General features: G+C 37.3%; 1 protein-coding gene across 3 annotated transcripts in view; it reads right to left on the reverse strand.

Annotated features, from left to right (window-relative positions):
* Window positions 1-3,042: 3,042 nt before the first annotated feature.
* kay (transcription factor kayak) overlaps window positions 3,043-17,112 on the reverse strand; it is a 265,831-nt gene continuing 251,761 nt past the window's right edge. For all 3 annotated transcript variants that reach the window (XM_067762714.1, XM_067762715.1, XM_067762713.1), the window contains 2 exons: window positions 15,179-15,476; window positions 3,043-10,181 (listed from right to left, as the gene is read on the reverse strand). In XM_067762714.1, the coding sequence (XP_067618815.1) occupies window positions 8,896-10,181; window positions 15,179-15,476 (1,584 nt within the window). In that variant the 3' untranslated portion in view covers window positions 3,043-8,895. The remainder of the gene's footprint in view (window positions 10,182-15,178; window positions 15,477-17,112) is intronic.

Genomic DNA, 17,112 nt, shown 5'->3' on the forward strand with positions numbered 1-17,112 from the left:
TCAAGCTACACTTTCTCTCCATTTGGCAAGATTCTGTTTAACAACGAGTTAGGAAATGCCTCGTCATGACGATCACGTGGAAAATTAACAGTACACTTTTGATGACCTCGACGCATTATTTCGTTGACTTCTTCAGATCGCAAAAACTCATTATTCACGGTGCCGGTGTCGAAGTCGTTTAAATAATCTGGACTTTGATACAGGGTTGGTGGTATTTTTGAAAGCCTTTGTGAAGATGATCCTTCATCAGTGTCACCACGAAACTTTACGATTTCGGATTCATGTAAACATACATTTTTGTTTGATGTTTTTATTGCCTCCTCACTGTTCGGCGACCCAGGCAAAAAATCATCATCAATAGTCGAATCGGATGCGGATCCTGAATGGTTTTGAGCCAGCTGCCAAATGAAATATTTATTCTTAAATTTTAAGGAAAAGATCTTTTCAAATTATTTTTCACACTTCACAATAATATTAAAATGAAATGCAGATATTAGTTGCTTTTGAAATTCGGCTTAAAAATTGCACATGGAATAACTAAAGACTCTCCTGATTTAAAAAAAAATGTCTTAGTACCTCTAAATCGCGGGCCCCCTGAGAAACACATTTTTGTTTGGTGTTTTTATTGTCTCCTCAGGCTCAGGCAAAAAATTATTATCAATATTCGTTGCTTTTGAAATTCGGCTTAAAATTTGCACATGGAATACCTAAAGACTCTCCTGAATTAAAAAAAAATTTCTTAGTACATCTAAATCCCGGGCCCCCTGAGAAACCCCGTGCCCGGGGGGAATCCGGAATTGCATGCGTACAAATTATCATATGCTCATTTACATTATTTTATAGGTGACGTGTTTGCTTGAGTTGCTGAGAGATTTCGCTCATCTCATCTCTATTATGTACAATGTTCCCACATGCGCTACGGTACAATAACTAGTCTTGCGCTTACATTCGCTCAATACTGCACACCAATACCACATACTGCACCTGAATTTACATTACACATACATATGTCCCCATATATCATTCCACTAAAAAAAACTAGGCTTACGCTTACCCATATACTTTACACCTTACGCTTACACTCAGGGTGCACTCATTGATTTAATAAGACCACAATAGTAGCCATATAATTTTGGCTTATGAACAAAGTCATTTACACTTCTCAATTAATTTATATTTCGTATTCAGGTTTACATCAGGGACTTGTTGGAATCATCAATTTTAAATTAGTCTGTTAGATTAAATGTTAAATTAGTATGTTGTTATATTTCACAAAGTTTGCCATGTTCGTGCCTTGCGCCAACCTTCCACCACTAATGTGGCCGTAAGATCCCCATCGAAGCGCAGGTACGAGATCAGGTAGTGTGTTCGTCCACTATTAGATGACATATTATCTAACGACCATATGGTATACGCTCAAGCTGCCCCGAAATATGGGGTTTCGTTAGGGATTATCAACTTTAGCGAAAGGGCAAACACAGAGGAGAACTGGGAAGAACACCTAAAAAACTACAGCCTTTCTGCCGGTGTTGGTAAACTTTGTTCAACAGTAAATTCCCTCTCAAACAACTTAGGACAATAAAAAAATATATATCGCCTTTGGCGGAAAACTGCTATCGGATGCGAAGAAATGCGTGAACGCTTTTGGTTGTAATATGTAATGCTTTCCATTACCGGGCCCACAGACGCGCACACAAGCATAAACACAGCGCGTTCCCTATTACCAACGCCGTCAAAGAGGTTAAAGAACTCATCGAACTTGCTAAACCATCCAAAGCAGTAGACCCGGATCATATTAATGCTTAAAAACCTTGCGCTCATCTTCAACCTGGAGCGTAACATCAAAACCAAGAAGAATATGATCGTCGAGCTTAAGGAAACACACTGGAGGAAACTGCAGGCCTGTCAAAACACCGCGCTCAGAAATGCCACGGAATGCCTTCTTATAATATCTCTCTTCTTATCAACAGTGAGGCGAGTATACTCCCAATAAAGGAGAAAATTAAATGCTCAGCAATCAGTTTCTGCTGAATACCCAGAGACATGGGCATCTCAGTGTCTGACTGGTTGAAGAGGCCTTGCCTCTCAGAAGCTTAAGAGGTCATCTGCGTAATCAAGCATTAACAAGAAACGAATTTAACCGTATGAAGAAAAGGAGCATGAAAATGCCCTAAGAGACATCCATAAAAGGTGTCGAACTACTATGCCAGGGATTGCCCTGTGAACCCCGTCCTTAAAGACAAATACCCTAAAGTCGCAGTTGAGAAAAGCAGCCTCCCCGGGGAGGCGAGCGTCGCCTAGCTCAAATTCGATTCGGATACTGTAATACCAACCATCTTTTCAATTGCAATGTGGAACCAACGCCAATAGCACCCTTATCACTCTGATCAAACACTAGTGAAATTGAAAGTTTCTTTGGACCCCTATTCTACAACAACGACAATATTGAGTCTCGTTGCATTTGTTATCGCTATGTTCTTCGCTACCAGATCATGCTCCTCGTCATGGTAAGCATTGATAGCCTGCAGATCCCCTCTAGTTTCTGTAGGTAGGTTCCGCACGCGACTATGACGAACTGAGAGTGGCAAAATCCCGTATGAGAACAACAAGGCACCGGTAAGTTCGGATTATTCGCTGAGATGTTCAAACAGATAGGCGAAGAGTTGGTAAAAAGCCTGAACTCCTATGCGAAATATTGTTGGATGAGTGCGTATCTCCAGATTGGAATTTAAGTGTGCTCCGCCAATATGACCATGTTTCGCTAATTAAATACAGATGAAAATCAGGATCTACAAGTCGCGCATCATACCTGTGCTGATGTATTGCTCGGCATCATAAACAATGTCGAGAGATGGCGAGTGCAGTGTTCGAGCGAAAAGTTCTTTAACGAAGAAGGTATAAAATGACGAGCTGTATAAGCTGCACTCACACTTGTAGGGCGGTTATTTTCAACATTATGAAGGTGCATTCACACTCTTTTCAGCAAAAATTTTGCAGAATTAATAAACACACTTACACATTCGTTTAAAGCACTAAAACAAATTTTAAACTTTTTTTAACTTTTGTTTTTATTTTATTAATTTTTTAAAGTACAAATTTTTATGCTACTAAAAATTTTCTCACGATGGCAAAGCGCATTTACGTGTACATGCATCAAAATATATTAATCAATTAATAAACATAATTTTTTTGTGTTAATTTTACGCTGCTAAAAGGCCATTTCCAATTGTTCTGTTTACATTGTTTATCTTTGAATGTTTTTTTTATTCTTTTGTTTACATATCATTTCTCTTCTTAAACAATTTTGTTTAATTTGTTTATTTATAATTATATGTATGTATTAAGTGAATTTGATTAAATTGAAATGATGCCATAATTGCGCATCCACAATTCAACATTTACATACAATAACCCTTGGTGTATTATTTTTTTACTTTTCTTCGTTTTATTAAAATATCACAACGCCTTCGTTTAATGCAGTTTTTAAACACAATTCCTCTATAGTCAAATGTCATACGTATGTTTGTATGTAAATAAAAAAAAAAAAAGAAAACAAATATGCATACAAATTGTTTTGGTTTAAATTATGTATTAAAAAAACAAAAATGCTTAGTATGCCTTCAGATTTTCTTAGCTAAAAATAATTTATTTAAGCAAAATTTTTTATTGCACATTTTAATGAACTTCAAATGCGCAGGCTAGAAAAAAGTATAAACAAGTTGTTAAAGAGTTATTGTTAGTAATTAATTTAAATGAAAAACGAAAATTGATATAAATTTTTTGCCGAATTTTTAGTAATTCAACAAAATAAGTGAATTAAAACCAATTCGAAATTAAAACCTAACAAAATTAGAAAAAAAAAAACCAGATATACATACCATTTCTGTGCTTTTTTTTAACTTTATTTATATATTTTAAATAATAACACAAATAACGTATTCGCAAATTCTAGCAAGTTAGCTAAGAAATAATGAATAAAAGTCGCAAACCCAGAGTTGGGATTATACCGGGTATTTACCATTTTTATGGGTAAATACCAGAAAAATACCCGGAATATTCCTTTTTTGTATCTTTTTTTGGATATCTAAAAATAATTTGAATCGAGGCTGCTTGGAATGACAGTTCAGAAATTAAATTGATACGTCATTTGAAATTAAGAAATTTTCGTTTTGATTTTCAACAAGCAACCCAGCAAACATTCGAAGTCAACAATTAGTCCGAACTCATTTAGGAGCCTGAAGTGAATACGATGTGACTCCTAGCAGGCGCACAAGCAGCTCATATTTTACAGCTAATATGACTCCTACACAGCCCTCTTTCCGATATCATTTATGAAAAATTAAAACTGCCTATTTTTAATTCTATAATGACAAAATTCAGGGCTTTTAGGAAGAATTATTGACACATATCAGAAGCGGAAAATATAGGAAAACAATTTTTGTAATAAAATTTAAATTATCCTGTTAAAAGAAATTAAATAAGGTTTAATTGCATTCACATTTTATTTAGAATATTTAGAGAAATTTCTGAATTTTTATTCCGGAGCTGCCAAGTTTACCAATATTAATATTTTTCGTTTGCTCATAATTTCATCAAATTTCAGTCATAATAGACTCTTAGGTGATAAAATTTCTGGGGCTCATATTTTTCACATATTATTAGACTCCAGAATTTTAGGGGCTTCGAGAATGTTTATAGGGTACATATAAGCTATCCCTCAAACATTCTCATGTCGCTCATAATTTAAGAATCCAAAATGAGTGGTATATTAAGGAATCAGAAACAGGATCATATGGGAGCCTTTTATGACTCTGATAAGATGGCATGCCAGATATTTATATTTGTCAAAGCAAAGCTTCTCCACAGTCATTTACATCTTAAAAATGTAAGTATTTTGAACATTGTTTAATGTGACCGCAAAACTGTCGCGCTTTGTCCTGGTGTGTTGAACCTGATATGCCACCAACAAGCGCTGACTACTTTTTATGGTTTCCTTCCAAATATTTTGTTATTTAATGCCAATGTGTCATTTATTTTTTAAATACGCCAAATGGGTGTCATATTATAAAAGTTCATTAGAGTTATAATGACGATGGAAAGAGTTCCAGAAGAGGCTAAATATGAGCTGCTTATACGTTTTTTAGGATTCATATTGGGCTCTTATTTAGGCTTATATGATTACAGATTAAAACTAATTCAACTACATTTTGGACTGAATTTGTGTGTTTCTTTCCCATATTTTCTAAAAGATAATTTATACCCCTCTTTTGGGTAAATATTTGGGTATTTACCCATTCTTACAATATTTAACGAATTTACCGGGTATTTACCATTTGGGTATTTACCCCTTTCCCATCTCAACGCAAACCTTGTAATTTTAGTGTGAAACATACACATATTTATTTCAGTGCTGCCATGGCTCAACTATATGGTTGGCTCATCTCAGCTGATTTTATTTTTTTTCATTTCACTGGAGTAGGGATTGTCAGAAGGAGATGGCAAACTCAAAAGGAAACCAACGCATTGATAACATTTTCTTACTACACATAAAAGCTTCTACATTTTATATTTTCATTCCATTCCGTTCGTCTATTACCAACACGCTGATTTTGACAATCTGAACAAAGGTATGCTGTTGCTGTAGAGATGAGCCAACCATATAGTTGATACATGAGCGCTACCAACTCAAAAGTGGTTAGCTGTCAAAAAATCTACTACAGAAAACGAAACGTACAAAACTGCTATACGGATCAGAAATTGAACAAGATAAATATCAGGTTCACCACGTTGTTGTTGAATTTGCATGTTAAATAATAATCGTCCAAAGACTGATGATAAAAACTTTACTTCAGTCAGAAACTATGTGCCAAAAATCTTTGGTGTAGATACCCAAATGGAAAATTTATCTTTTTTCTAGAATAGTTTAAAATGAATATAATCACCCCTATTCTGCATTTCGATTACGTTCCCGTTCTACGCTCCGCTTTAAGCTGCAGACATTGGTGCTTTATCGGTAACCTTATAACAGCTGATTCGACCAACCTTATGGGAATCAATGCAACCGATTATTGGTGCCGTATCGTAACGCTAAGGTCGTAACCGTATCGTAGCCAACCAATTGGTTTTTGGTTTTTCGCCGTATCCATAACCTAAAAATATTTGAGTTGGTGAACTTAATAACTTTTTGTAGATTTTATTCATTGTTTTGGATACGTTATGACTAGGAGACTTATTTTTTGTGGAATATGTTTGTAATTTTTTGCGTTTTCTTCATTTTTCTGAAATTTTCACGATTTTTAGGTTAAGGCACCATTAATTGATAACAATGTATCGTATAGGATTACGTTAGGGATACGACTACAGCGATACGACAAACTGCACCAATGACTCCACTTTTAATCGAAGTTGGGTATTCTGCATTACGACGGAATTGTAACGAGAAGAGGAAGAGCAAATGATTTTTCGAAATAAGCTGTTTGTACGGAATTTAATTTGTAAAAAACACTGAAAAACGTTAAATTTTATTATCCACGCCATTTTGTACAAAAAAAGCAATAGAATATATTGCCGCAGTGTTATATTTTTTTGAGTTAAGTGTTTTCATAATTGTAAGTGTGTTTTTGTCGTTTTTTTGGCCAATTCCCTGCCGTGGCCACCAAGTTTTGTTAAAACGGATTCCTGCACGAATATAGTTAAAATTTTCTGAATTTTATGGATGCTAATTTCATTGAACTGGCCTAAAATGCTTTATGAAGATTTATTTATTCTTTCGGCAAGGATTGTTTACGTTTTCGCTTCACCTTCCTCTACTTCGGCAGCTTGCTTTGGCATATATGTAACTGGATCCAACGAACAGACACAAATTATAGCTCTCTATTATAATGGAATCAATAGCTTGGAAAGCAACGCATACGAAAATGGCCAGACGAAAATAGAAAGGCAAATATTGCGAGATTTGTGTAATCCATTTGAGATGAGTGACGAATTGTAAGAAATTGAACTTAAAAGTGGTAAAGTTTAATGACTTATTTTCTTATTTAGGTTCAAAAAAACTTTCGACTTAATAAGGATGCTTTCAAGCTTTGAGATTTTTCGCAGAAGGTAGTTACCAGCATAGAATAGGGGCGGATTAAAATGTAGGAATGGGACAGCCAACAGTGTCAAAGTCACTGTCTACTTTTCTGGATGTAATGCAACCAATATTATGCTCTCAGTGGATAACATTTGAACAAAGTGAAGAGGAGAAAATACAAGCGAAGCAAGAATTTTATGCGAAGGCTGGCTTCCCAGGAGTCATCATGTGCGTTGATGGCACGCATATGAAAATAATGAGGCCATCTGAAGGGTGCTTTCTGTATTACAACAGAAAAGGATTTTATAGCATAAATGCATAAATAAAAACAATCATCATCAAGCCTTTCACGTTTCTCAACAAGTTTTACCTACATTTTTGTTAAAATTCTGTTATAAATTAATAAAAAAATAAAAAAAATATTTTTCCGCCAACAAATTTGCAACTTAGAAAAACGGAACTACGATCGGAATGCAGAATAAACAAAATCGAACGTTTCGAAGTTGGATCGAAAGAGATTGGAACACAGAATACCAAAGTTGCCAAATCAAAAATATTCCAATCCAAGTCGAAATGCAGATTAGGGCTGAATGTAATTATTTAATGGTCTTTATAAAGTTTGTTTTTAGACTTATTTTACCGGGATCTGTTTCAGCATTCATTGGAACTCAGCTATTGAGTCTTACTACAAGTGAAAAATTGAAGTTTTTGGAAAAGTAAAGGGTGACATATTCTATTCAAATTAAATTTTCATATCGCATAACGTAATTTAATAAAACCGGCTATAAATTGTACTGAGTGAGCGATTTCGACCACTGGGAGACCGGTAGTAGTTTTGAACAAAAGTAGTTTTAATATATTTAATTTTGAGCAAAGTTCATTGCTTATTTTTATTAGTATTAGAGAAGAATTACACAATTGTACAAGACAATGGTTTAGCTACTACAAATTTAGCAGTTTTACTTTACAATTCATTTATTTATTACTTTGAAAATCGCTGCTTTCTGCTAGTTAACTCGCTAGATTCTACGAATACTTTTAATAAATTTCTATATAATAAATAATGCTTTGTTAATTTGTTGTTTCAATGCCTACAATAGCATACAACTTCGCAATTCCTTTCGTCTCCACTACATACGCATTTTTTTTACTTTTTTTAACAAAATTTTAAAATATTACTCAGCAAAATATTTATTATACAAATATGTATGTATGAACAAAGTATAAAAAAACTTAACAATTTATATATTTATTTCAATGCATGCAGGGCTACAAGGTCTTCTTTACACATTTTTCTTATTTTTTTACTTAAAAATAAGCGTTTACGCACAAAAAAGGGTTTTACAAAAAAAAACTTTAGATTATTTTTAATAATGAGAAAAAAATAAAAAATATATCGTTAAATAATATATCTATTTTTAAATACATATATCATTTTATATTTATAATATAAAATATTATTTGCAACTGTTTCCCATTTATCGTATGTAAATATTTATTTGCAATGCGTACGTAGTTACGTATACGCACCGTCCGTCCGCACGCACATTTGAATACAAATTTTAAAGCATTTAACTCTCTGTTTTAGTTTTTCGTATCTTTCGTTAGAAAATTGCATTGTACAATTTTTATATATGTATGTATTTTCTTAAACTTCACACTAAAATTTATATTAACACAATACTTTTGGAAAAAATTGTTAATTTTTAAACTTTGATCGGTGCGTACAACCTTCTGTGCTTCTTATCCGCCTTATTTTTTGTGGCAACAGCAGCCAACGTTAAGATTTGCACCTTTGCACAGCTGTCATTCATATTTTATTGTTATAAACTGACTAATTTAGATGGCTCACTTGTTGGTGTTTGCAATTCCAATGGATGTTTATTTTGTGACGAGCATGTTGGCACTAAAGGACCTGCCACAGGCGTCAAGCCAGTGCCACCATCCATTAGCGAATCGAAATTGAACATGCCTGTAGATGGCGTTTGTATTGCTACACCATTGATATCGGTAGGTGGACGTTCTGTATTCAGAGCGAGATTTTGTGCTTGATTGCGTGGATTTGTGGGTAACGAATTCGGACGCTGTTTAATGCAAACATTACTCAAAAGTGGTCTATTCGGTGCGCTTAGCATAGCTGTAAAGGCATTACTCGTCACTATAATATTATTATTATTTATCGTTAAATTATTGTGATGATTGCTAATACTTGTGGCACTAACAAAATTCGCAAAGCTTACAGGCGCTGTTGTTACAATGGGTGTATTCAATGAAGCAGAGGCGGCCGCCAATGATGCGGAAAGTGTTGCGACATTTGGTAATGGTGGTTGTAGCATGGGACTGTTGTCCGTCAATAGCATGCGTTTGGGTGACGGTGGTCCATCATGTTCCAAAGATGAATTTGAATCTAAAGCATTATCGAGCGGCTCATTTTTAATATTTGGCACCATATCTTCTATAATAATTGGTTTTAGTTCGATCGGTGAACCACTACGTCCCGCTGATGACAATGTTGTATCTATACCGATGATATTACTATTGCTATCGTTGCTATTGCCACCATTCGTTGGCGCAATCAAACCATCGTAGGTATGCACACTCAATAGATCTTGTCGTATCTTCTGGCAGGTTGGTCGATGCGCTTCCAAAATAAAAGCCAAACGATTTTTGGTAACTTTAAGGTTTTCCACTTCTTTTTGTAGAGTTTCGCGTATTCCTTCTAAACGATCGACTTCAGTTTGTAATTCATTGGTTTGATCAACGCGTCGTTTGCGACAACGTGCTGCTGCTAGCTTGTTGCGTTCCCGCCGTATGCGACGTTTCTCCTCCTCTTCGGGTGATATACCTGATGATTTGGCTGGTCGACGGCCGCCTTGATTGCGTCGTGTCGGTGCAGGCGTACTTGTAGTGGCACTATTTGAGGTATGAACGTTGTTGTTGGGCGATGTGTTAAGTAAAAGATTGCCGGCATGTTTGCCAGCTTCAGCTGCAATCGCACTGTGTAGTAATGTGAAATCATTTTTGGACGATGTATTCGAGGTAGCGAGTGATGCGTTGCTAATACCGTTAAGGCCATTCGGAAATGAGGTGCTATCAGTGGCGGCACTTGCTGTAAATAGTAAAGAAGTATTAGCAACTCATATAAAATTTATTTCATTAATACAATTGTACAGAGCTTGGTAAATGATTAGAGTGCAGTTACAATAGCAATACTTCGGCCTGCCCAATGGCCACGGCTACTCAGAGAATTGTCACCAAAATAAGCAGAAGTACAAAGCAACTGGCAGTTTTATCATGGTTTGATTAAAAAAGGGGTATATAGGTTTTTTACGGAATAATTGCAAAAGTGGTTTGTGTAATCTGTATGTAAGGATTTAGTCTGGATAGATAGGTTGAGCAGGTGTCCACACTTGCACTCGTAGACATTTTCTCCAATGACTAACCTTGACAGAGAATATGACAAACCGAATCCAATTTCAGCTTATCTTACAAGCTACTACAGAGGAAGCTTTTTTGTAACCGACATCGGGGAAGCATCGTTGCAATATCATATAGAAGTTCCACTACAGGGCCAAATCTTGGAAAAAACCCGCGAAAAAAGAAGCGACACACATCACCTCTTTGTCGATTTTAAAGCTGCCTTCGACAGCATGAAAAGGGGCTACCTATATGCCCCTGTCTGAATTTGGTTTCTCCGCAAAACTTATACGGCTGTGCAAAAGCCGTTCGAAACAAAACGGGGTTTCGGTGACCCCCTATCGTGCGATGTCTTTAAGTTGATGCTAGAGAAAATTATACTAGCTGCAGAACTTAACCGCTCTGGAACAATATACTATAAAAGAGTACAATTGCTGGCATATGCTGATGACATTCATATCATCGGCCTGAACACCCGCGCCTTTAGTTCTGCTTACTCCAAACTGAAAAAAGAAGCGCTAAAGATGGGTTTGGTGGTGAATGAGTACAAAACGAAGTACCTTCTGTCATCGAACAAAGAGTCAGCGCATATGCGCCTTGGCAACCACGCTAATGTTGGCAGCCATAACTCCGAAATAGTAAAACACTTCGTTTATTTGGCAACCAGCATTAACACTAATAACAACATCAGCTCTGAAATCCAGCGAGCTATAAAATCACTCATGCCAATAAGTGCTTCTTTGAATTAGGTAGGCAATTGAAAAGTAAAGTCCTCTCTCGGAAAACAAAAATCATGCTCTACAAGTCACTTATCGGACCCGTCCTGCTATGTACATGGTGCAAAAGCATGGACCATGACAACATCAGATGAGGCGGCTTTGGGAGTGTTCGAGAGAAAAGTTCTTCGAAAGATCTCTACGCGTTGGAGTTGGCGATTACCGAAGAAGATTTAATGATGAGTTGTACGAGCTTTACGCAGACATCAGCAAACTCGTAGTTCAGCGAATTAAAACACAGCGGCTACGCTGGCTAGGCCATGTTATGCGAATGAAAGACGACGCTCCGGCTAAGAAAGTGTTTCTATCGGACCCCGCCTATGGACCAGGTGGAAAGCGATTTAAACTCCCTTGGTGTGAGAAATTGGCGCCAGTTGGCAGAGCGAAGAAGCGAGTGGCGCGCCTTGTTGGACGGCCATAACCGTTTAAACTGTAAAGCGCCAATTAAGTACGTAAGTGGGTGAAGCTTGTTTTGTTCTTATCCAAACATTGCCATAAAGACCTTGGGACCTCCAAATCAGCCCACAGCGGTCCACATTGAGACTGTTGCCTTCATAGTGTATTCCTCATATTTCCTGCCTGCTTAGTTCATATCCATTTTGGAATTTATCTGGCCATCTCATCATAAATTCATTCCCTTCATCATTGCCGTGCAATGGAACCAGACGGGGGAGATATTGAGCAAAGCTTGTCACCGCCGTACTTTATCCGATTTGATCAAGTAGTAGCTTTTAAGAAAGCTTGGCCGGCAAAAAATACCTATAGTTGTATTCATTTCTGAGATTGTACCGCCTTGGGCAACCTAGCTGCTATCTCTGTGACATAGGCTAGCGTTTAGAAGACATTGCAGGAATCGGGCAGTCAGTAAAACTACATCTCGAATAATAACGACCTTCAAGCGAGAGTTATCAAAAGATATTACCTACCCTGTATGGACATGGATTTGCGGGGGAGGAGTGTCTGCATCACGTAGTTGTCTGCTTTGATATCTAATACGAATTGAGCCGATATCTAGATGACAGTTGTGACAAAGCAACACTCGTCTTTGAAGGTGGTATACCTTATTTCCCTCCAAAACGGGCTCAAACAAGTCCCAATAAATGTATTGCCGAATCGATTGAGGTGCTTTTACAAGTACTGTGGAGAGTTATGATATGCGAATGGATGACGACGCTCCGGCAAAGAAAGTATTCCTACCGACACACGTATTTGGAAGCAGGGGAAGGGGAAGACCAGCATGTCTATGAAGCAGTCCTATTGTCCTACAATAGTTTTAGATTCCTCGTGCGGCTTAGGGGCTGTAAAATATACCCGCGGTAGGTATACCGATCGTTCAACGTCAACGTATTAGTGACGCTTATGAACAAGGCCAACCAATCCTGGAGTGGTGTTTACTCAAAATGAAGCAGAATGGATGTGGTGTATCAAATGCGCGACCCTATCACGGTTGTTAAAAACTGTACCGCAGGGATCAGGACAAGCCAGTCGTGACCTGATACCATGTATCGCAGTTGCTTGTATCAGGTCTCGACTCCTGCCTTGAGGATTCGGATAAATCATGGGTGTTGTGGTTTCATAACGTGTTTTGGTGGTTTTTGGCGGTTGTCTTCTGCTTTTTCCTTGCTTTTTGCCTTCGACTTCAAGTAATGCAGTCTCTTCTTCGTTAGAGATGGCAATAAACCATTCTCTTCGGAGTAATGCGGTCACTTCAGCCCTCGGATCAGACAATGAAGCATTCTTTTTGGAGTAATGCGGTCTTCTTTGTTGGAAAGTTGGCATATAGTTTACTCTTGGTCCGCCCACAAGGGTAAAATGCTTATTTAGTTATTCTAAATTAAGCATAAATATTTCAAAGACTCTTCTGCGGAAGGTCAAAGAAAAGGTGGATCACAACCTAAAACTATGACCCGTTGTTACACCTGTTATAACCTTTTGAGAAAATTGAAGATAAAGCAGATGCCTATCGTTTGTGGATGACAAATGATAACTCTTGATCACTCTTGTTTCACAAATGTTTGAAACTACGTTAGGCTGTGCTGAATGAAAATGATCGAAAAAATATAATTCCTCAATAATAATGACCAAATTAGTTATTAGAAATATTGTGGGGGTCGCTAAACAAGAATCCGATATCAAATTTCAAATTCAAGATGGCGCCCAACATACAGAATTTAGTAGAAATGGGTCAACCGTAAGAAAAATATTATCCGCCATCTTGGATCCGCCATCTTGAATTTGACATTTGATATCGGATTCTTGTTTAGCGACCCCCCACAATATTTCTAATAAGTAATTTGGTCATTATTATTGAGAAATTATATTTTTTTCGATCATTTTTTGACTAAAAAATGGCACTTTTTTGCGAGATGCCTCATTTTAGACAGTTTTTTTTAGTTTAAAAAACTTTATTTATAAAAAACACCTAACAGCATAAAGTTTTTTCCCAAAATTGAAATGGGCAAGGGGGTGGCTGATTTGACAAAGAATTCCCCACCTGTATCTGGTCGCTTTGTATTTACAGTGAACGTATATTTCAATCATTATGTGTTGGCAAGGTTTTAGTTACAGTCCCTTGATTGTGATGCAGGTCCATTATTATTCCTGGTGCTAAGAAAAGGTTGTTCTCATCCCTTAATACTTATATTAAAATTGTGGAACTGTATCATGTATCGGATTGCATTGTGCCTAAGAGTCAGAACATGTTACAGCGAAATATTTGTGCTTGGAATAGAATAATAATGGAATTCAAGGTGGAGTTGTTACAATTGGATGCCATTATCCTTAAAATGGTAAGAGCTTGGGTATACTCTATATCATACCAAGATAAGACCTTGTGATTGAAACACCCGCATGGAGCAGATAGTTGGGCTATTGATCATGCAATTAGATCCGTGTTAGACACCGTGAATTTGTGTCTTCCGTAAACAGGTTAAAGCATATAGCATAATAGTTTTCGATGGCAAATTCAGCTGTGTTATCCAAACGGAGCATTTGTGGTAATTGCAGTCAGTAGTGAATGGAAACATCATTCAACTGACTGCCAGATAGCGAGTTGAAAGTTTTTTTAGAGATCGCTATTTTGGTAGAACTGGAGAATGGAGAAGCAGAAAATTCTATCAAGTGCGGTTAAAAGGTATTAAGATTGACTCTATCTAAATGAGAACTGTTCTCTTTTTGTGGGAGATTTATCACTTTTTTTTATTAAATTTATTCCATTGTTATCTAATTTTTAGAACTATATTTAACTTCGCGAATCACGTGGTCGAGAATGAATGCTCCCCAGAAATCATCAATAAAACAGTGATGGTTCTTCACATACAAGCAAAAGGCCGACGTCTCAACGTACTCGAAAACATGGAAATCTACAAACAGAAAACATTCGACGGTAGAATAATAAACGAACAGATAAACACAATTTCTGACACAATATTCGAGCCTTTAAAACTTGTTTCAAGAAACAAAGTAATCACATAGGTACACCAGACAAACACACAACAACAAATAAACCCAAAACAATTAACGCACCAAAACAACAAACCCACAAAGAAGGTCAAACGACTAAAATTACGGATTTTTACCTGCCTCAGTCAGCCACACAAATCGATCAGTAAAAACCACCCTCGGTTCTGAATGAACACACAGCACATACACATAACTAAATATACACAAGCATCAATTTTGACAATACCTGCTCATGTACCTACGAACTATAAATACAGGACAAACGACAACAACAGATCAGAACAAATCAGATCGACACTGATGATGGCAAAACGCCGAAACCGGTTTGTCTCAAAACCAAATTTGACAAGGGATGACGGAAAATCGTTCCAATATACATCAATTATATTTAAATTTTTTCATAATTACTATTTACTAAGCTCTGTAAATGTGGGAGTTATAATGCACTTACAAGTATCTGTTGTCGCCATAGAATTTTCCTCATTTAATTGTGAATTGGCCCATGACGCTTGTGAGTCATCCGTATCGAAGTCATTTAAATTTTGTATAGCCCCAGTAAATACCGGGCTTGACGAATTTTGTATCGAGCCGACAGGCGGCGGTATGAAACCAGCCTGACAGGGTGGCGGACTAGAATGATCGGTTGTCAATTGTATGAATGTCTCTTCAATGCTGCGTAAAGTGGTGGGTGTCAACGTGGACGTGGTCAACGTTGGTACACCACTTTGTATGCCATCCATTGTAACGAGCTGAAAAAATGCAAAAATAAATATCGTTATTATTGCTGAGTTAAATCATGGAGTTCGCTATTAATATTTCTAACAAAAATAAAACTTTAACGGATAAAACTGAATAAAGAAATCTAGGAAAATGGTGAAGATCATCTATTTCGAATAGCTAGAAAAAAGTGTAATCGATGTTGATGGATCTTTGTCGGATATTGATCCGGTACGTCCCGAAAACAACTACCAGTAAAATACTAGCCCGACCATCTCGGTAACTATTTTATGTGATGACGTTGAACTTTCTTCTCAAATATCCTATTAGTGATGATACTTTTAAACAAGCCATTGGCATTCCCTCTAGTTATGTTAAAGACCTGCTCAAGACTTACAGGCACCTCAGCCTAGAACCTATAAAAGGCAAGTAGTTCAGCCCGCAAGTAAGTCAAAGTCAGATCACAGAAATATAGTTTATACTGCAAGGGTTTATGTTGCACAGTAGGGGTTTAAGGGGTCGCCAGCGGAATTTATAGCTTCACTCCAATTGTCATGCTGAACTACCAGCAGCGATTCTGTATAGTAGTCGAGGCGCCCCAAGTTTTTCACATGAGTTTAAAGCCCGTGGTTTTTGAAGCTCCCGTTTGCAAGTGCTTTCAACAAGCAAGCAATTAGTATGGATTATCCAACTGTGAGGAGTCGTCATAGGCCACATCATTGCGTAGATAATAAAACCAAAATAGCGCAACGAACATTTTAGGAGATTACAGTTGTTAAATATTCATGTAATTCATGTGATTTTACCACAGCGACTAAAATATCACAAATCGCAGCATCTGCTTTAAACGAGTCACCGTAAATGGGTGTCGTAGTCGGCATTTGTGCAACGCTCGCTATCACGCTTAATATCAAACCCAATTACAGCTCTCGAGACAGGAACAGTTAACTGCAATAAAATTAACCAATGCACCTGTATTTTGTGGTGCATCAAGTAACAATAGATGTCGCAGTAACCTGCTACTTAGGCGCTTATGCAAACGCCCTCGTCATTAGCTTAGTTGCAACAACACAAATCAATTAACCAGTGTTTTTTTTTGCTCTGAACGAGGGCGTTTCAAAACCTACATAGGTTGCTTTTTACAGCGGCATCTAGCGGCAGCCAGCTGCACGATTCGCGGATTCATTGATTGACACTATGTTGTTGTTGTGGTTGTTGTTGTAGCGATAAGGACACTTCCCGAAGGCCTTGGGGTGTGTTATCGATGTTGATGGCCCTTTGCCGGATGCAGATCCAGTACGTTCCCGTAACAGGCACCATTAAGGTACTAGCTCGACCATCTCGGGAACGATTTGGTATAACCACATGAAACCTTCTAGGCCATACCGCCTGCCACACCCTAGATCTATAAGGAACTTGGGGTCGCCAGAGCCTCGGCTATTAAAGAAACAGGATTCGCTACGGGTAGGTGAGGTTGACAATTGGGTTGGAGAAGCTATATGTTGCGCTGGCAACCCCTTGAATCAATTTGGTATTTTTGTCACCTCTTACGACAGCTATCTATACCTGTCGCGGGTATATTTTAAGCCCCCTAACCCGCTGGGTGTGATTCATACTATCTTAGCTAATTGTTCAGTTTACAATGCACGGATCTCAACACTTTTCAAG

Source organism: Eurosta solidaginis, chromosome 1 (assembly GCF_040869045.1).
Source record: "Eurosta solidaginis isolate ZX-2024a chromosome 1, ASM4086904v1, whole genome shotgun sequence".
Taxonomy (NCBI): Eukaryota; Metazoa; Arthropoda; class Insecta; order Diptera; family Tephritidae; genus Eurosta; species Eurosta solidaginis.